The sequence below is a fragment of the Tachysurus fulvidraco genome, chromosome 25 (genome assembly GCF_022655615.1).
Source record: "Tachysurus fulvidraco isolate hzauxx_2018 chromosome 25, HZAU_PFXX_2.0, whole genome shotgun sequence".
Classification (NCBI taxonomy): domain Eukaryota; kingdom Metazoa; phylum Chordata; class Actinopteri; order Siluriformes; family Bagridae; genus Tachysurus; species Tachysurus fulvidraco.
In genome coordinates, this window is record NC_062542.1 from 4,052,925 (window position 1) to 4,074,303 (window position 21,379).

Consider the following 21,379-nt stretch of genomic DNA (forward strand, 5'->3'; position numbering starts at 1 on the left):
AACGTTTTACCCTGAGTTTTTATTATAGAACCCTCTGTTGATCAACACAGAAATGCGAAATTTGTTTCTAGAGGCTCACAAAACAAGAGGTCTCTAAAATCACATACAAAAATACACACCGAGATAAAAGTCGAGGCAAAAGGAAAGTGCTGCAGATGAACAGCTTTCAAGTCCCACGACCTTTCCATTTCAGTGACGTCACTTTTTCTATTAGGACGCTTTTGCTGACGAAGTGAAAAGACGTTGGTTTCAGGTGTAAACTATTCAGCTAAACTATAAATGTCACCTCTGCACATGCTTCTATGAATGAGATCTATGTTTCTTAATGAAAGCATATTATTCATGATGAGGATATCACCTGCTTTATCAAGCACTATCTTCCACAAGATGAGACATCCCCAAGTAATTTTGTGCAATTTTAATAATATACAGTAATAGAATATGAGTGTTTTATTGTGTCATGTGAAGCGCGAGATGTGATGGATGCAAGTCCAGTTTAAGCATTTTATCAGAGGTAGGCAGATGAATCCCAAATGTGAATGGAAACGTAAACCGTAAACAGACAAAGGTCAGGTCGTCTATAAACAGCTAAGGGAAACAGAATTCAAAACACACAAACTAGAAAAAAATGATCAAGGTCACAAATAGCAAAAAAACCAAAGCCTCAGAATAAATGCTTGGTAAAGACTGACATGGAAACATTTAACACTAATTTGCACTGGACAAAGTAGCACAGGGATTTAAATATACAAACAAAAAGGGCAACGTGAAAACAGGTGTGAGTAATTGGGACAAATGGCAGACAAACAAAAACAGGACATTTGTAGAGATAAGGACATTTACATTTTTACATTTACAGCTTTTGGTAGAAGCCTTTATCCAAAGTAACTTACATTTGTTCCTCTGTGCAATTGAAAAGGGCTCACGACCTTGGGACATGGGTAGAGACAAGCAGGCAGTTATTTGAGTTGAGCAATTCTGCATGCAGCAATTGCACAAGGATGAAAATAAGACCTACCCCCCAAATACTGAGACAACCAGGACAACAAAGACCTCAGGTACTGCTTCTTTTCAGGCTTGGGGTTCAACAGGCTCTCAAAAGTTATTTGGCTCTGATGCAGGAATCCTTCAGTCAAAGGGTCTAGTGAAGACAACCACTACTAATTATTAGTGTACTTTGTTGTACTTGCTTTCAAAATCCCATCTGCATGAAGATAACTTCCAACACTCTAAATCATTAGTATTTACCATGTCGTTAGCAAAAACAAATGGGCATAATAAATAACAGCAGGGCCTTTTGCTGGTTTTCCTTCATAGTTACTCGAGCGCTTCATCGAGCATCCATTGAGGCGGCGCTAATTGAACGGTATCCAAGGAAGCATCTGTGTACCAAATGCTGAAAACACAGCTGTGTAAGAAGGCCCTAAACTGAAAGATCATTACTTAGAATTTAGCAGTTTTTCTCTGGACGGGACATTGCAGTTTGTGTGTTTTTGTGCAGTTTGTGTGTTTTTGTGCAGTTTGTGTATTTTTGTGCAGTTTGTGTGTTTTTGAGTCTTGTCATGGTTATTTGGTTGGAGTAAAAACAGTAGAAAGTAGAAAATAGTGCAAAACAGCACAGTTTGGCACAAGGAGGGTCATCGCTTAAATATAAATCAGTGATTTTTTCTAAGTCTGTATGATGTCTTATCAGAATGTTCATTGGTTTGTCTCAGGGTCTGTGTCTACGTCTGTGGACCTGTTAAAAAAGAGAAAAAAAAGATAGTTATGTATATTCATGACCAACCCTATGAGGTTGCTCTACTGTATAGCTATAAAATGGCTAAAATTAATTTAATACTTGGAGAACACTATGAAACTGTCTGAATGCTTTCTCGAACACAAGTCTCGTTTCACAGATTCAACATTCTGTTATATATTTTTTGTTCAACAGTACATCTCCAAAATGTTTGTTTATTTATTAAATAACGATTCGTAGATTTTTATCTATTCACAGCCGTGCGACAAGTTATTTCCTGTTATAACAGCCATACACAAATATTTCCTATTCTGATACTCTTTTTGTCTGTCTTGTAAAAAATATACAGCTTGTCGTGTTACTAAGAAACCACCACCTCTGTCCTGAAGACTTGAAACTCACACAAAGAGCTGACAGTGTTCACACTTACATAAATGCTTAGCAAAAGTCTCTTTACATTTACAGCATATGACACCCTTATCCAGAGTGACCTACGTACATTAACTCTTTTTTTCTTTTCACAGCTGAGAAGTTCAGGGTTACGGATCTTGTTCAAGAGACCAAAAGTGGTTGCTTGGTGGTGTTGGAATTTGAACTCACAACCTTCAAGAATGGTAGTCCAAAATCTCATACACATTTTCCTAACAAAAAATAGTTCTGGTCCAGTTAGTTACGTTCTACTAAATATTACTAAACTTCATGTTTAAAGAGATATTACTGTTCAAATGTATGTTTAACAACGCTTTTTAATCAGCAAATATTTTCATTATACTAGTTGTTTGTTTTCAAGAGACTTTTAATTAAATCTGTTTGGCTGGGATAAAAACCTCCACCTACATTGGTGATTTGCCGATAAGACTTTATGATTATCCCTACTGTTTTAACAGCCAGTAACGGGGTAGTGTAATACCGCTTGTGTCCACCAGAGGTCACAGTCACCAGAGGTCTGACATCAGTTTCATGGTAAATGACATTTTTCACCTGTTATTCTTGTATGTCTGAACAGTTTAAGCAATTCTAAGAATCGTTTAACATTCATGGCCAAGCTTGCTCATGAGGCAGAAACACTCTGGATGGGATGCCAGTCAAATTCACAGTACCAAGCCTAAAATCTTTTTTCACAGCCTTTAGTTGCAGCCAAACAACCTACAGTTTATTTCCGAGGTGGAACGAAATTGTAGAATTGGGAGAAAACTCATGCAGATGTGGAGAGCACGTGTAAAAACCCATAGTGATAGTAACTGGGGGAGATAGTAACTGGGGACCCTTGAGCTGTGAGGCAATAATGCTATAATATTTGAAGTTTTTATGCCTAGCTAAACAAACTCGCAATGTTCTAGATTTTTGGATACCAGTCTAGGTCTGAGTGAAGTCTTTATGCAGGGTTAGTCTCACCTGGCTCATATGTAGTGGGAGGCCATGATTGGTGGCATGCCAATGTGCCCTGTCATGTTTGTGAGGGTTCACTGGGTGTTTGTGTAAGTTGTTAGCCGTAGGTCTTGCATGTCTGGTCATGTGTGGAGGTCTGTGTCCGTGATGCACGACCACGGGCCGTCTCATGGGCTGAACTGGTTTTATAGATTGTGGTTTGTTTAAATGCTCTCGAGGTAGCATTTTAAACTCTGCTGGGCGTAGAACTGGAGGAGGCTCTGGAGCAGCTTGGCGGTTGATCTGCCTTGCAGGAACAGTTTGAGGAGGTGCTGACTGAGATCCAGGGTGCTGTAATGCAGATTGGGTCTGATGAATCCGATTAACAAAGGGGTTGGGTGCCTGTATGGTATGCTGCTGCAAAGCAGCCTGAGTTAGTCTGACGGTGTTGGGAATGGCAGCATTGAGCGGACCGGACTGCCTCTGATCTGGACCAGCCTGACTGATTAAATGTGTAGGTTGATTGGGCTGAATTTGAACTGTTTGTTGTTGAGAAACAGGAACTGTTATGTCCGTGCTGTTCATGCCATGTCTCTGAGATGCAATGTTCTGTGGAGCAGTCCGACTTTGATGTTCAGCACGTGGCTGATTAATCACATTAGACTGCGTGACTTGTCTCAGCATGTTCCGATCCGCTCGAGAACGTCTCTGGGCGGTACTGTGAGCAAGCTGTCGCAGAAAGTTTCTTCTCGAAGCTCTGGAAATGCTCCGCATCTGTTCATTCCCAGGTGATCTCCAGGATCTTACATCTGGAGCTGTGCGTCCACTCTCTGAATCTAATGAACTGTTTTGCTGTGCTGAATTTTGGAATTCATAACTGTCCATTTGAGGATTGGGGTATTGGGGTGTACCGTGTATTCTGTCCCACGGCATCTGGCGTGGGTGAGTATCATCATCTGAGTAGTCAACAGAGAGCACGCGACCTAACTGTGTCCGTGTCTGCGCCGAGTAATTAAATGTATCGTCAGTATTCTGCCTTGACCGTGTCTGGTTGGTGATACGTTGGTTTCTGGGTTGTCCATTTCTTAAGGCGCTATTGTTGGCAGGCTGTGCTGTATTAAGGTTGTTATCCATCCGAGTCTGAGGATTGGAGTGTGGCCCACTGACATGATGAAGATTTGAGTGACTAGTGGTAGCAGGCTCCTGTTGGACGGCATTACTTTGCTGATCATTATACTGCATGTTGTACTGGTTGGGCCCAGAAGAAGGTTGAGGTGCACTGAGACTGACTTGCACAGTGTGAGGTTGTGTAGTGGCATTCTGATGCTGTGGTAGTGTATTAAGGTTTATGAGGACTGTGTGAGGTCCTGACTCTGCATGGCCAGTCTGTATGAGAATATTTGGGTTCTGCTGGCCCACTTGTTGGAATGAGCGGTTGTGCTGATTTGAACTGGCTATCAAATCATTCCACTGGCTGTTGTGTAAGTGGGCATTGGAGTTGAGGTTGGCATCATTTGAGACCACGCCTGTATTAAGATTGCCATTGGGTTGAACAGCACTGGTGTTGGGTGTTCTGTTTTGTATCGGTAAATCGTTGTTGATATTGTGTTGGTTAGTGGTTTGCTGATCCTTTGAACGACTGATTCTGTTATAGTGCAGCGGTGGGTCAGGTTGATCACCCTGGCCGAGAAACCCAGGATTATCATGACCATTTTGTGGAGCGGGAAGAACCTAAGAAAGGGAATGAAATCACACCAGTGAGTTATAAATCATGTAATCGTGGCAAACATATACAGTAAGTAAGAATGTTTTTTTTACTGTCTGCCTATTGTTGAGGTTTTCCTTCCTTTGTTCAGTGACTGTCCTGAGTCTCTGATCAACTGCAACAGATTAAATTAATAAATACAACGGCTAAAAGTTTAAAAAATGCCATTCTCTGTCAGATACAATGAAAGGTTACCATTTCTTTGACGTAGTATCAGTATGATGGCGACAATAATTAACACAAGTGCAACAAAGCAGGCGACGACTATTCCGGCAACTGCACCTACACTCAGACACGTAGCTGCAGTGGGGAAAAACATTGCGTGTTAGTCATAGTTACTCAGTTAAACACATGGTAGGACAGGAAAAATCTAGAGTCTTGATGTACGTAATGTAATCTATACCTTGCTTTGGTCATTAAAATACACATTAGTAACCCATATTTCTTCGGGCATTTACCGAGGAAGAGAGATCAATTTAAATTAACTGGTCTTATCCTAGCTAAAATACTATACTATGATGGACTCTAACTAGAAAATCGATTGCAAACTGTCGGGTATTTGATGATGATGTTTTAGATAACAATGAGTAAAATTTTAAATTTACTTGAACGCAGGTGCTGTCAACACTACTGTATACTGTAGGTAGGTAATAGGGAATTGTCTCTAAAAGTACACACTGTATGTATACCTATGCATTGTGTATATAAAGTGGGTCATATACGAATTTGGCTATGATATTACAATTTTGAGGAAAATAGACAGTATAATGGAGCAAAGCTTTAAACAGCAGTTTGTATCCATCTAGTGGCAAGAACTCACCCACAACGTTAAGGCTTAACTGCTGCTGCGACGTTTGTGTCGTGATGCTGTTACTTGCTATGCATGTGTACTGCCCACTCTGATTGGTTGAAAAAATCTGCAAATTCAGCGTGCCACCATTTGCCTGGCTGGCTGTCAGTGGGAGACCATTAAATTGCCATGACAAGAGAGCAGGGGGCAGAGAGACAGATACGCAGGTAAGTTGGACCGTCTGGCCTATGGTGGCATCCCCTCCACCAACACACTCAGAGGAGGTTCTCGTCACCTGAGGGGTGTCTGGGCCATCTGAGGCAAAATTATACATAGTTTTATTAACATAATTACTAAATATCAGAATTGTTAACACAAATAACTAAATATATGATGCTAACTTTCAAAACATTTAATATAAATACAAATGGGTACTTTGTTGTTGTAAAATATACCTCAGGAGATGCTGTTATAAAACCATATGAATGACAGGTCAACTCATTGTTATTTTTTTATTCTTTAGCCATGTCATTTCCTGTTTTGTAATTAGTATCCCTACATAAATATCAAGGTGAGACTCACAGTAAACGGTGAGGCTTGCTGTGGCAGTCTTGCTGCTAACAGGGTTGCTGACGGTGCAGCTGTATTGTCCGGCATCATTTCTATTCACTGGACTGATAACGAGAGACCCGGCGTTGATGATGAAACGAGGATCTGAGGGAAGATTGGTGCTACCTTTGCCCCATGTCACGCTGGTGTTGGTGCCTGAAGTCCAGCTGCAGGTTAAAGATGCATTTCCACCCTCAATAGTCACAGATGGCGCGACCAGGCTCACGTCTCCCACCGCAACTAAACAAGAAAGTCAGGAAAGACTATTCTGACATTAAAATATAAAATACGGTTAATATGTTCCTAAGATTGCTGGACAGAAATGATCAATATTTAATATTTTTTCATGATAATATTTCATACTTTTTATAGCCCATCAGTACAAACCTGGTGAAGGACAAGTGATTGTTATGGAATAATCACAACAACAATAAAAAAAATGAATTAACACGCATTCTTTCCTTCATGCATTCTTTTTCCATAAATTTAAAGTTTAATGTGAATGCACTCCTCATGACATGAAAATATTTTAATGTAATATGTATTTCCATCACCCATCTGTGCTATTATGATTTTTTCTCTTTTTTTTTTTTTTACTGTGAATAAGTATTTATTTAGCACAACCTTTATGTGACATAAAATCCTTTTCCACCCAGCTGGTGTTTTGCACAACCAGGATTTCCTGCCTGGTTTCCTAAATGATGATTACATTAAAACTGGGACATCCTGCAGAGATGTGACTGTAAATTTTTAAAACATTTGCCTGGCAACCGAGGTAAATGTTTTAAAAATGTAAAACTTTTAAATTATAAACATATACGTATTTTTGGTTGTATTTCTCTATCGATAAATACATCTGTACAGTATATTCTATCACTAGGTCGAGAATTAAGAATATTACCAGTCTAAAAACTGTTTAAAAAAAAGTTTTTAAAAAGTTTGGGAAATGTTAATTGATGACAGATAGTGACTTGGGAATCTATGGGAATCCCCTTACACCAGCTATTTGGCAAAACCACAAGGTCTTTATGTAAGCTGAGAGATGGTTGGACCAATCGATTCGTGGTTCAATGCAGCGTGTGATCGAATTAATACTAACAATACAGTGATTATGTGCAATATAGAAAAGATTTAATGGTCCTTCCAATGACTTCCATAGGATCCACCAGATGGGAGGTGTTAATGCAGAATCACTTCATTTTAATTTTTTAGGAGTCATCTTTATACTCCTGAACAACTGTTTATAGCAGATATAAGACCATAAGACCATAAACCATGATATTAAATGCATCTTTAAACATAAAATATGGTGTGTTTTAAATTGCTAAATTAAATTTGTAATCATTGAGAATTTGTTGTGGAATCAGAATAAAGCTTTGATTGCAATTGTCACAGTTAAATCATCTGATAACGCACTTATAAGCTAAAGAACTTTCTTTAAGTATATTTTAATAGTTGTCATTATTTATTAGATTTTCTTACCAAAAACTGACAAGGTGACCGAGCGGGAGTTGGTGGATAATCCGGTGGAACCAGAGGGTGTTACAGTGACCGTGTAGTTTCCAGCATCATTGAGTCGGGTGTTGCTGATTGTGAGCTGCGTGGCACTGATGTTCACTCTGCCTTGATACTGGGCAATCGAATTAAGAACAGCCTGGTTGTTGATCCACTGGCCCAGAGTGCCTCCTTCAGGAGTGAGCCACGTGATGGAGTAGATGTTGGAGATGGTCTGCACTGTAAAAACAGCATTGGTTCCTGTAGCCACCAGCACAGGAGAGCTCTGGAACTGAATGGGCACTGGGTCCTGACATGACGTCAAAGGAAGCACTGAGGAAAAAGAGTGGTTTTGAAAAAAATATCTTTAATTAGATAAACCTTTTTTCTACTTAATTGGTTTTAACAATGGACAGATTTCTAGAGCTCATAATTTTTGTATCTACATTGTGCATATATAGTATTTCATTACAGACTTGATTATTCTAATTTCTAATTAAACATCTATTTTTGGTTGGTTGTTTTTTTTCTACATCAGATTTTGCTCTAGTTCACCCTAAAAAGCAGTCATCTTTGCCCTTATTACTCTGTGTGAGGTTATGTCCTGTATGTTAAAAGTCATACCAAGTTAATTCTCTAACAAACAAAACAGCAAGACATCACATTTGTCCTCATAGACATTATTATTATTATTATTATTATTATTATTATTATTAAATCTTCATGGTTACCGGATTCTCTTAATGCACTGTGAGTGTAAACTATATGGCCAAATGTATGTGGACCATCATGCCCATATGTGCCTTAGACGAATACCCTCATGTCCCCCTTCCTCAAAATCCCCAGAACTGCGAACATGCAAAGCTTCAGTGTGCAAACACACAATTGCACATTCCTTATACTGTAAGTACTTCTAAATACTTTTTATTTAATTATTTATTATGTTATTATTTTCTACCTTTATTCTGTCCAGGAGAGTAGCTTTACGTAATTTCATTGTGCCTCAGTATTATGACAATAAAGTCTGATTCTGCGTCGGATTCTGAGAAATGACTAAAAGCAGTGATTTAGTTTACAAAGGCAACATTTAATGATTAGGTAGTGACGTGATTGAATAATAAGGTTATTAAGTGTGAGAATACAAAACACACTTAGCAGTACATTTCATTGCAGGCAACATTTCTCAATGCTACACCTAAAGCCTACATTTATGCACCGCATTGTGACACAGCACTGTTTGGTTTCAGAAATGAATGGCATGAACACAATGTCTGTTCTGCTCAGTAAGTAAATGTGGTCTAACAAGTTAAAAGTTGTATGAGAATGCACACAGAAGACATTTCTGCTTGTGAGCGTTGAGCCTTTGTATAGTATCGAAAGGGGTGGATTCACTCTGGGAGCGACGGCTCCCATAAAGATTAAAAAACTTTACTGTTATTTACATTTACAGCATTTAGCAGACACTCTTATCCAGAGGAACTTACATTATCTATTTTTTTTTTTATATACGACTGAGCAATTGAGGGTTAAGGGCCTTGCTCAGGGACCCAACAGTGGCAGCATGGAGGACCTGGGATTGAACTCACAACCATTCAATTGGTAGACAAACTACCACGCAGCCCATATATATATATGGGTCATATATAAAGTGTGCCTACATAATGCAGTCCTTATTTTGTTTACAATTCTATGGATGCTGCATAAAATAAAGTAGACTAGTAAAACTTTAAAAAATGTAAAGGTGTAAAGTTTATATCCATGCTTATTTGCTGTGATTCTTCTCTTTATCAGAACAAACAGACAGTTCCAAACTGTTCAAATAAGTTTATTGTATGATTGCATTAAACGATACAACATTTATCGACTGCCATTATCACGATAAGGATTAACACGATATATCATCCAACCACCTTAGAATTACCACCGTCTTTTACGCACTTGTTAGATATCCAAAAATATCTCTGTTTTTGACTTTATTTAAGTAAGGAGAGCAGAAACGAATGATACCTGCCAAAATTATGACCCCAAATGGACACAGCAATACATTCATCTCAGTCTGGACCAGCTAAAATAAATAAATAAACAAACAAACAAACACACATTAGTTTCAACGCGCCCAGGAAGTAACCTGTCATACCAGGTATATGGGGGGGAAAACGTGTAATTATTATTAACAAAACAACACTTTCCGATAAATATTAAAGTTATAGTTTTATTTTAACCACCAAAATAAGTTATAGTCTTATTTTGATAAGGAAAATGCCGATGTACTCACACTATTGTCTTTTATTAGCCGTCATGTTTTGGTTGCAGCTGTCTAAAGAGTCGCCACCCTTTCCATTGGGCTCAATAACAATTGCATATACGGATGGAAAGCCATTTTCTTGTGCCCTATGTAGTGCACTTATGTAGGGGGCAGAATTGCGCATGAGCGTCTCTACTATTCCTGCTTTTCCTGTTTGTCCTCTTGTACGACTTCACATATCTCTTATAAACACCTTTAACGCTCAGACATTTTTTTTGTTGGAATTATCACTCTGGTTAAAAGCATCTGCCAAATGCTGGATATGTAAATACTGTAACAACACAAAAAAAGAACTTGAACTGCTCGTCATACGCACATATAACGCCTCTAGTGGTCGTGGCAGGATCCTGTGCTCTCATGGATGGATAATTGTGGGATGTGGTAGCTAAGTGGTTAAGGTGTTGGACTACTGATCAGAAGGTCATGAGTTTAACTCCCATGTCCACCAAGCTGCCACTGCTGGGTCCCTGAGCAAAGCCCTTAACCCTGTTGCTCAGTTGTATAAAACTGAAATAAATCTGCATAAGGGTGCCAGCTAAATGCCACAAATGTTCTCTTCTCAGGAATGGAACCCAGGCCACAGGAGGACAAACAGGAAAAGCAGGAATAGTAGAGACGCTCATGCGCAATTCTGCCCCCAACACCTTAACCACTTAGCTACCACATCCCACAATTATCCATCCAGGCCATCCGGTGTAAAAATCTGTGCCAAATCTAATATGCTGGCCATGTGGTATGATAAGCTGTGGTGAAGAAAAAAGATTAAAGCACACATATGGATTGTATATGTATAATAAATTGGAAGACGATATGGATGAGATACAGACACCAAAAGATGATTTTTATTGGTTAAACAATGATTCAATTAAAATCATAACAAAATTGTTTATTATCACAATACACCACATCACACTTGTTTAATTAGTAAAGTGTGATAACAGCGAATCTGAGGGAGGTAGAAATAAACAGTTAAATAAAGGGAAAATGCAGAAACTGACTCACCCATGTTGACCTCTCAGCAAAGAATGAGATGTTTTCACCTATATTTCAAATTTTATATACCACAGTAAGAATATTTTATGTTAATAAAATAATATTTTAATGAGAGAAGTCGGTTTCATAGATATCTGGTTGGTGTGAGAGAACAGAGATCTGCATATTCCAACTTTTTGTATGACTGTGTATAATACTTACACAGTGATACATGACTCAGCTGAAAACGTACAACTACAAATAGACGGTCTCTTTGAAAGTTTGAGCTTTTACCTACGAAACCACAGCCAAAACAATACCTATGCTTACAATAAATAATGTTGAGGAACTAGTTTATGCTTTCATAATTTGTATTATTGCAATATGTTGTAGGCTCATATTCAAGCTTGTGAAAGCAATATTTTAACCCGTTTACAGTTATTAAATTTTGTAGTTGCAATGACTATAAATTTCTTTGTCAAGTGTTTATGGCAATTTACTGAACACTACAATGTTTTTTAAGAAAAAAAAACAAAGAAATATTCATTGTATTTGGAACATCTAAAGCATTTCTTTTAGTTTGGTTCTATTTTTCCAAACTGCAACTTTTTTACAAAACTTTTATTTTGCGGTTAATGTCCATGTTGAGGCAAAGATGGACTTTACCACTGGTGAACATATGACAAGGGGATAAATATCTTGAGGCAGATAAGCCATCAATATCCAGTGGAATTATATATCATTACATTTGGTTAGAGATACCAGAGAGAGGTTCCACAAACCAGCAGGAGCAGTTCCTGCTACGCAAATATATGAATATTCAAAACCATTAGCAAACTACTAAATCAGTTTGCTTTAAATATATAACACCAGGTGAAAATACAGATGTACGGTACTGTGCAATAGTTTTAGGCATGTAATTAAATCGATATTTGGTGTGACTTCTCTTTGGCTTCGTACCAGCATAAATATTTACACTTACTCCCTTTGTACACTTGCACAAAGTCAGAAACAAGAGTCCAAACTAACTGAGCCTCAAAATCTTGGATTAGATTTCCCTCCCCATTCAATCTTAGAAGGCAACTGACATGGAATGGACAATAAGATACTTCATATGGCCACTAGCACCTTAAATCCTCCTGATTAAGTTATACAACACTACTCTTAATGGCCATTAGTGTGTAGTATTGTTTTGTAGTCGGGTACAAACTCACGTGACATTCTCAAGATACCTGTGTTATTATTTGGATGGTCACCAAGGTCACCAGTATTGTTTAGTGTCTGCAGTGCAGTACAATTATTTTTAAAACAATGCTGGCCTTGATCCAACATACCAAAGCAAGCTGAAAATCCTTCTGCCTGGGCATCTAGGGACCTAGGGACATATTTATACCATTGGTAATCTGTTGCCTTTGCTACAGTATATTAGCATCATTCTCAGACTGTCCCAGGCACACAACCCCATGAAGTGTTGTAATCTATTGGGCTTGTTGTTAGTAACATTCTTGTCTTCATGAATTCTTTCATTCCCCACTGTGTCCTTTGTTGTAGGTTTCACTGTTAGTTCAGTCCTTGGTGAAGAATGTCATGCCCTTTGCAGTTTTACCACCTGCATGAGCCCATTTGTTCTCTACTCCTCCTCTAAATCAACGCAGAACACATTTAGGGACAGCGCTCGAAGGATACTCATGTGTCTGCAATTCCTCTAATTAAGATTAAATATCATGGGATCTGAGAATAACCAGTCAAACTAGACAAACTAGGATTGATGTTAGCAAAACAACATCCACACATCGAGTTAGAATACAGTGGGGCTTGAACGTTTGAGCACCCTAGCTAAAAATTTGTATTAATGTGTATAAAGAAGCCAAGAAAAGATGGAAAAATCTCCAAAAGGCATCAAATTACAGATTAAACATTCTTATAATTTGTCAAAAAAAAGTTAGATTTTATTTCCATCATTTACACTTTCAAAATAACAGAAAACAAAAAAAGTTTTGCTGTCTGCAAAACTTTAGGCACCCTGAAGAGTTTATAGCATGCACCACCCCCTTTGGAAAGCTGAGACCTGACAGTGTCATGGATTGTTCTCAATCATCGTCTGGAAAGACCAGGTGATGTCAATCTAAAAGGTTTTAAATGCCCAGACTCATCTGACCTTGCCCCAACAATCAGCACCATGGGTTCTTCTAAGCAGTTGTCTAGAAAACTGAAACTGAAAATAGTTGACGCTCACAAAGCAGGAGAAGGCTATAAGAAGATAGCAAAGCGGTTTCAGATGCCAATATCCTCTGTTTGAAATGTAATTGAGAAATGGCAGTCATCAGGAACAGTGGAAGTTAAAGATCTGGAAGACCAAGAAAAATACCACAGGATTGTGAGAAAAGCAAGTCAAAAGCCATGTTTGACTGCATGATCCGTCCAGAAAGATCTGGCAGACAATGGAGTTGTGGTACACCATTCCACTATAAAGAGATACTTGTACAAATATAGTCTTCATGGAGGGGTCATCAGAAGAAAACCTCTTCTATGTCCTCACCACAAAAATCAGCGTTTGAAGTTTGCAAATGAACATATAGACAAGCCCGATGCTGGAAACAATTTCTGTGGACCGATGAGGTTAAAATAGAACTTTTCGGCCGGAATGAGCAAAGGTACGTTTGGAGAAGAAAGGGCACAGAATTTAATGAAAAGAACCTCTGTCCAACTGTTAAGCATGGGGGTGGATCAAACGTGCTTTGTGGTTGTATTGCAGCCAGTGGCACAGGGAACATTTCATGAGTAGAAGGAAAAATGGATTCAATAATATTTCAGCAAATTTTGGACGCTAACTTGATGATATCGGTGAAGAAGCTGAAGCACAGGATAGCAGCCATCCGGTCCAGCGCCGAGAATGGCCCGCTTGTCAGAGAATGGCCCTTGTCAGACTGGTGGTACAAAGCGATGAAGGCACGGGATGGGGATGGGGGTTGAATGCATATCTTAATATATGTGTGTATGTGTGTGTGTGTGTGTGTGTGTGTGTATGTAAAAGTTCGCCTGTATGTATGTGTAGGCCTGGAGAGTCGCTACTCACGGCATCAAATCTTTGTGCCTCAGTCCGCAATATTGTCATAGCGATAAATAGCAAATTGCCATGGAGACAGCCTTGATCAGGTTCCAGACAGAGTCAAAAATCAGCAGGTGTCTGTGGAATTTGGGGGAGGAAAACAAGAGCGTCTCACTAGAGTGCTCATCCAGGGGAGTTGTTGTGGATGACTGCTCATCAGTTAAAGCTCAATTCTAGCAAAACTGAATTGCTGTTTATCCCAGGTGATTCATCCCCAGGTCATGATCTTGCTATATCCTTGCACAACGATCTGATCTCCCCTTCAGCCACAGCTCGCAACCTTGGGGTAACCTTGGACAATCAACTTTCCTCTCATGTTGCTAATGTGACTCGCTCATGTCGGTTTCTTATCTTTTGCATTTAAAAAAAAATAATAACCCACAAAACCTTTGACACTTTTTCATTGTAACTTTGAACAAATGTTTTAAACTCATGGTATCTTAAGTATGTAACCTTGTGAGCCAGCATTAATGTATTCAATGTTAGAGATTTAAGCATTTTATGTACGTCACTCTGGATAAGGGCGTCTGCCAAATGCTGTAAATGTAAATGTAAATGTAAATGTTGTTCGAACAGCGGCCTTGGCTGAGGCCAATGCTGTTCGAGGGTAGCCGAAAGCAGATAAGATCGGGATTGTTTGGTCTTGGGGCGAGTAGACGCATTCCAATTTACACGACTACTCTCTTAGTCAATCCTGGTCTACGAATCGATCCCGAATCGAAAGGTTTTGAGTGAAATGGGCATTTTTCAGCATCATTAGGGAGTAAAGTATCTGCTGTGCCTTTTCCCACCTGCTGGGAGATATGTGCCGACCAGGTGAGGTCAGCTGAGATGTGCAATCCAAGAAATTTATAGGATATTTATATGACAAGATTGTATGATGCGTTAATATCGAACAGTTGATGGTTTTTTTCTGTCACAATTGCAATCAAAGCTTTATTCTAATTCCACAACAATTTCTCAATGATTACAAATTCATTCATTCATTTTCTACCGCTTATCCGAACTTCTCGGGTCACGGGCGTCATCGGGCATCGAGGCAGGATACACCCTGGACGGAGTGCCAACCCATCGCAAGGCACACACACACTCACACACTACGGACAATTTTCCAGAGATGGCAATCAACCTACCATGCATGTCTTTGGACTGGGGGAGGAAACCGGAGTACCCGGAGGAAACCCCCGAGGCACGAGGAGAACATGCAAACTCCACACACACAAGGCAGAGGCGGGAATCGAACCCCCAACCCTGGAGGTGTGAGGTGAATGTGCTAACCACTAAGCCACCGTGCCCCCCTGATTACAAATTTAATTTAGCAATTAAAAACACACCATATTTTAGTTGTTTAAAGATGCATTTAAAATCATGGTTTATGGTCTTATGGTATATCTGCTATAAACAGTTGTTCAGGAGTATAAAATCAACTGTGGTCTGATTTCTTTGGTACTGTTATTTAATCCTGCCTCTGGATGAGAAAGCATAAAGTTTTTAAACATGAGTTAAACAATACACATGTTATCAATACACAATCCGCATTATATTCCTCTAAACACCCATGTAAGAATCCCGATTTTCCCTGCAGTCTTCAGACATAATAGCTGGACGTTACTGACTATAATAGGTCATAATTCAAAACATTGCGAAGTCAATAGTCACAAGTGTCTTGTGACAAATTACAAATTATTCAAGTTATACAATATAAATAAGAAGCTATTCATTAACAGACTAGAAAATGTCCAGAAATACTGGCCCACGAATGGCACACATAAGGACACATATACATGCTTTTAGTTAGTTTGTTGCTTTCATAACACAAATGACTTGGTGAATTAGTATTTGTGCATTGAATACAAAATCAGACTTGTTCATGTTAAATGAGACTCTCACCGTTAAACTGGAAAGTCTTGCTCCAGCACTGGATCTAAAGTGGTTTAATCCCTAATATCAGATGGTGTAGCTGGGATTATATGAGTAGCAATAATAAGTGAAGATCGTTTCAAGAAGTGAAAAAAATTAACAGTGGGTTGAATTCAGTTGAGATTTTTTTGTGTACTATTCAAATCTATGCAAATTGTGAACAAAATGAAAAAGAAATTCGTACAAAGGATTTGTTTTGAGAGGTAGTTTCCACCAGGCTTCTATAACGTGAGAGGTTTTGTGATGCAGCATTAACTGTATCATCTAGGCAAATACATACAAATATTATACTAAAACATGTTTGCATGCTATACACAACACCAATTCATTGATACAATTCCAATGATAAACATTACATGACAAAAGAGCTTCAGTATGCACAGTAAGTCAGGTGCTTGTTGAAGCTTCCATAATGAAGAGTACAATGGTCTAGACAACAAGCCGATAAATGTTTTTACTTGTTTGTTTGATTTCTGAAAGAAGAAAATAGACGAAAGAACAAATATCTTGGTAAGGACTTATTTTATAACCAAATCATCTTTTTTAAAAGTGGCTGAAATAAAGATACCGTATTGCAGAAATGTAGTTAGCTGCACTGACCGTAATTGCTATGACGTTCACAATAATAATGTTTGGTCTGTGTTATTTCTTTAACAGAAGCAATTAATTTATATATTTTCAGTCTTCTATCTTCAAACTAATTTATGTTACAGTAACTCAAGTGGTTTTTGAAACTATCAGACTCTATACCTGACTTGATTTCTGTGTTTTCATTATTCACCATTTAAAGCATAAGTCACGATGATCTGGGGTGTGACCGACAACAGCTTTGTCTTGAGCATGTACATCATCACAATGATGACAGGTCTTCCAGGCAACCTGTTGTCCCTCTATGCCTTCATACGAAAAGTAAAACAAGAGGTTAAACTGACTGACGTGCTCCTCCTCAACCTCAACATCTCGGATTTGATTTTTCTCATTTTCCTCCCCATTCTCATTAAAGCGACAGCTGAAATGGAATGGGGAATGAGTTCCTACCTCTGTCCTCTGGCAACTTACATCTTCTTGATTAACATCTATAATAGCACACTAATCTTAACAGCTGTTAGTGTGGAACGTTATCTGGGAGTCATTTTTGCCATCAAGTACAAACTCAATCGGCATCCTCGATATGCTGTGATTACCAGTGTAATCATTTGGGTGATCAATTTGGGCCACTGTAGCATTGTTTACTACATGCAGTACAACTTTTCAGATGGAATAAAAGTTGGCCTTGATCCAATCAACCATAACACCTGCTATTGGCAGTTCACTGAGGACCAGCTAAAAATCCTGTTGCCGGAGTGTCTAGGGATCTCCATAGTCTTTATATTTGTACCACTGATAATCTGTTGCTTTTGCTATATCAACATCATTCGTGCACTCTATCAACTAGACAACATCAAGCCCAGGAAGCGCTGCAGGGCCATTGGGCTTGCCATGTCCACCCTTCTGATTTTTATGATTTGTTCCATACCCTTCGGTGTGTCACATGTGGAAGGTTACATTATAAATTCTAGACCTAGTTGGCGTGTGTATGCCCTGGTCTCCAGCAGCATCAGTGTCAGTCTTGACACAATTGTATTCTATTGCTCCTCTAAAGCACTGCGTAACACATTTATGGATCATATACCAAGGCTCTTAATGTGGCTGCAGCACTGTTGCAGATGTTTGTTCACCGATTCTGATCACACCCAACATGAAAGCACAATCTTTGAAAACAATTAGCCATAAAATATATACAGATTTCATATAAGCACATGTTTATGCAGCAACCCTCTGCTGAGAATTTTTGAGAAACTGACTCAGCATCTCTAATTGGTTTAAAAGCAGCTGATCTCCTTGGATTTCCACATAAAACAGTCAATGGAGTTAACACAGAATGGAGCAAAAATACAAAACAACTAAAACAACCGAGAAAACAGCAGCTGAATGTCTGGAAATGCTTTCTGAATTGGAAATGTCAGAGGAATATGGCCAGAGTACGTGGAGCTGACAGGAACCTACCAATTAGCCATTCTTTATAACTATCTCAGAAAACAGAGCACAATCAAACTTGAGGTGGACAACAGCGGAAAACCCCATCAGGCAAGAACAGGAATCTGACTCGACAGTGGGCACTGATTCACCACAGCGGGAAAATAGCTAAAAACAGTGGACAACAGCGGAAAACTGTATCATGTTCTACCCCATCAGGCAAGAACAGGAATCTGACGCGACAGTGGGCACTGATTCATCACAGCGGGACAGATAAAAATAACAAAAAAAAACAGTGACTGGTGTTTTTCTAATCAACTGACTTAGCTAACTAACATACAAACCCGACATAGCACTGCTAATAAAGAATCATTTAAAAATAGAACCTTGTTTCATACTGAAGTGTAAATACTTCATAAAAATTTTATTACATTGTAAACTTATTATAAATATTCATTGGTGGCTTTTTACTGGTTGGTACAAAAGTGTAATCATGTATTATTTGTAGAACAAGTAATGTTTTCCAAGATTAGTCAATGTTTCATTGTGTCTGGTTGAAGTGTGTGTGTCATAATTTCAAGGTCTTGTTCCACCAATGATTACTTGTATCATGGCATTTCTGTGTATAAGAACATCACTATCTTTATCAAGGTCTCTATATAGAATTAGACACTAATTGTATTAGTAATTAATATTATAGTTGTTGTTGTTGTTGTTGATGCTTTATTAAAGAAAGCTTTATAAGGAGTGAATCTTTGACTATGTACAGTACAGTACACAGCGGGTACTGGTATTGTGTATACAGTCTCAAATAGCCACAACACCTCTGAATTAATATGATAAACAGTACACAGATACAGTATGTAAGTCAAAGGCAAGTCATTTGTCACAAGCGTAGGTTCACTACTTGTCAGTCATGAGATAAAAGACTGAAAATAACCACAAAAAATTGTAAACTGACAGACTGACTATACATTTATGTATAATAATGACAAAGCATTGTTAAGTATAGATATATTATATGGCCAAAATATATTTCTGCTGATTGTTCCATGACATGGAAAGATTTCATAATTAGAGCCACTTGATCACCAGTGACTGATGCCTATATTATAGCAATATAGTTTTGTTTTTTTTACAGAAACTGACTATAACTATAAAATATTTTAGAGAACAAAAAGCGTAGGTTCGTAAGGTTTAATCATAATAATTAAAAGTAATTAGTATGTGATATTCATGCATGTTGTGTTTCAATTACTCTACTATTATCCATATAAATAGAATGGGGTGTGTGTGATAAGATGGGTGTGTGTAAATAACTCAAGTCTTAGGGGACAGCTGAAAGGAACTGGACATTTCTCCAAATAAACTCAGTAAGTTCAGTTGTTGTTCCACAAGTTCAGCAGTTGTTCCACGGATCAGCTCAGCTTCACTGATTCTTAATAAAGTCTACTTTTGATATAAAAACCCTGAGAGCTTCCTTGGCAGAAAATATTACTACAACATAGCATGGGTTCAAATTTAGCAATCTCACATTATGCATAGTCCACTACTACTTCTTCCTGATTGTGTCTGTGACCAGTGAAATAAAGTAATAATCAAAATACTAATTAATCGGAACAGGATTGGATATACTGTATTAACTAATAGTACCATCCACCGTGAGCTCCCTGATTTACAGTCCATGTCTAGTAGGCTGGACAAATGGCAGAAACACAATGAAGGACCTTTGCCATCTCACACTCACTCACTCATTTTCTACTGCTTATCCGAACTTATACCTCGGGTCACGGGGAGCCTGTGCCTATCTCAGGCATCATCGGGCATCAAGGCAGGAGTGCTAACCCATCGCAGGGCACACACCCCTGCCATCTGAACAATGGAATCTGTTCTCTTTTGCAGTCATCAATTAAACATTCTGAAGGCAAACAGCAAGAAGAGATGGGAGATTCTTCTATTCTGACCATCAACCAAGACTATATACATACAGTAGAACAACATTCGTACTGTAGTAGTGAGATCCTACTGCATACTGTAGGTCAAAGTGCGACAAAACGAATACAAAACAATTCACAGTATTTGTGAGAATGAAAGCTTACATTTTTATCATTTTATCATTACAAAAAAAATGGGGTACATTAAGAAATAGTAAAACATTTTTACATCCATAATATAATATACAGACCTAATTGTTAGTTGATAACCTATTGTATAAAGAAAATAAAGAGCCAATTTTACTGTGGATTTTTTTAATAATAATAATAATAATAATAATAATAATAATAATTCCCATTCAAATTTACCATAATCTGGCAATATAAGTTTTTCAGGAGACACAATTTAATCCATTATAAAATGGAAATTTAAAAGTGTTCGTTAATAAATCCCACTCAGATCACTTCATAATGATCTACTCTATGCTCACAATAAACAGCAAACAATTTTACTGCATGGTTATGAAGTGATACAGTAGCTATTCATAGACAGTTTGAATAGCTACTATTCAAAAAAAATTAGCTAAATAAAAATGGACACTTTAAATTGTTTTTCGGTCAAAGCAAGATCATTTCATAATGATCTATTCTATGGACACTATAAGGATCAAGCAATTTTACTGTGGAAATTTGCTCTTAAAATTCACTGCATCTGTCAAAATATTTGTGACAGGGGGCAATATTAATCCATGCTAAAATGTACAAAAAATATATTAAAATTTTCTGATCTTTAATATGAGCATAGAATACGTCATGCTGAAGTGATATGAGTGAGTTTTATCAACTAACATTTTTAAATTCCCATTTTATAATGGATTAAATTGTGATTCCCGGCACAATAATATCGCTAGATATGATAGATATACTTTGAATAGGAATTATTTTTAAATAATAAGAGAACTATCATTAAAAAAAATAATAATCACAACAATAAAAACGGGGAATTAAAAAAGGTATACATTTTTATTTCAAATTAATTAAGACACTTAATAACAGAAATTGATTATTCAAAAAAACACAGTGAGGTCAGTTCGGACGTAGCACAGTGCTCATTTAGTAAATGCACAGCTAAACAATATGCTAATTGTGGCTGTGTTAAGTTAACATTATGCCAAGTCGTCCCAAATAAAACAATGCATGGGAACCGGCTTTGGCGTGTTAGTTACAGTGCACTATGCAACAAACTATTGTAAACAAGCTAACGTTAACTAGAGAAGTAATATTTTAATCACTAATATAGGAGATTCATGGAAAATTACATCGGTAATCTTCATTTTTGCCGCAACTAATTTATGAATG

The 21,379-nt window shown here is 37.9% G+C and overlaps 2 protein-coding genes across 4 annotated transcripts in view; one reads left to right on the plus strand and one right to left on the minus strand.

The window, feature by feature from the left end:
- The window catches only part of si:dkeyp-97a10.3, a 22,570-nt gene continuing 1,191 nt past the window's right edge, over positions 1–21,379 (minus strand). The window contains exons 1-10 of one of the 3 annotated variants that reach the window (XR_003441619.2): positions 10,040–10,691; positions 9,772–9,829; positions 7,753–8,097; positions 6,244–6,510; positions 5,692–5,976; positions 5,067–5,171; positions 4,925–4,986; positions 3,134–4,837; positions 1,019–1,738; positions 1–929 (exon numbers count right to left, since the gene is read on the minus strand). Coding sequence is in view for 2 of the 3 variants with exons in the window: in XM_027153824.2 (XP_027009625.2) it covers positions 1,712–1,738; positions 3,134–4,837; positions 4,925–4,986; positions 5,067–5,171; positions 5,692–5,976; positions 6,244–6,510; positions 7,753–8,097; positions 9,772–9,814 (2,838 nt within the window). In the remaining variant the exon portion in view is untranslated. Of the gene's footprint in view, positions 1,739–3,133; positions 4,838–4,924; positions 4,987–5,066; positions 5,172–5,691; positions 5,977–6,243; positions 6,511–7,752; positions 8,098–9,771; positions 9,830–10,039; positions 10,692–21,379 lie in introns of those variants that run through there. The other 2 variants (XM_027153824.2, XM_027153825.2) reach the window with 2 other exon arrangements.
- LOC113647199 (free fatty acid receptor 2-like) lies at positions 16,493–18,233 on the plus strand. The gene is made up of 2 exons (XM_027153826.2): positions 16,493–16,580; positions 16,861–18,233. Exon 2 carries the CDS (start codon positions 16,872–16,874, stop codon positions 17,835–17,837), a length of 966 nt encoding a protein of 321 aa, XP_027009627.1. The 5' UTR covers positions 16,493–16,580; positions 16,861–16,871; the 3' UTR covers positions 17,838–18,233.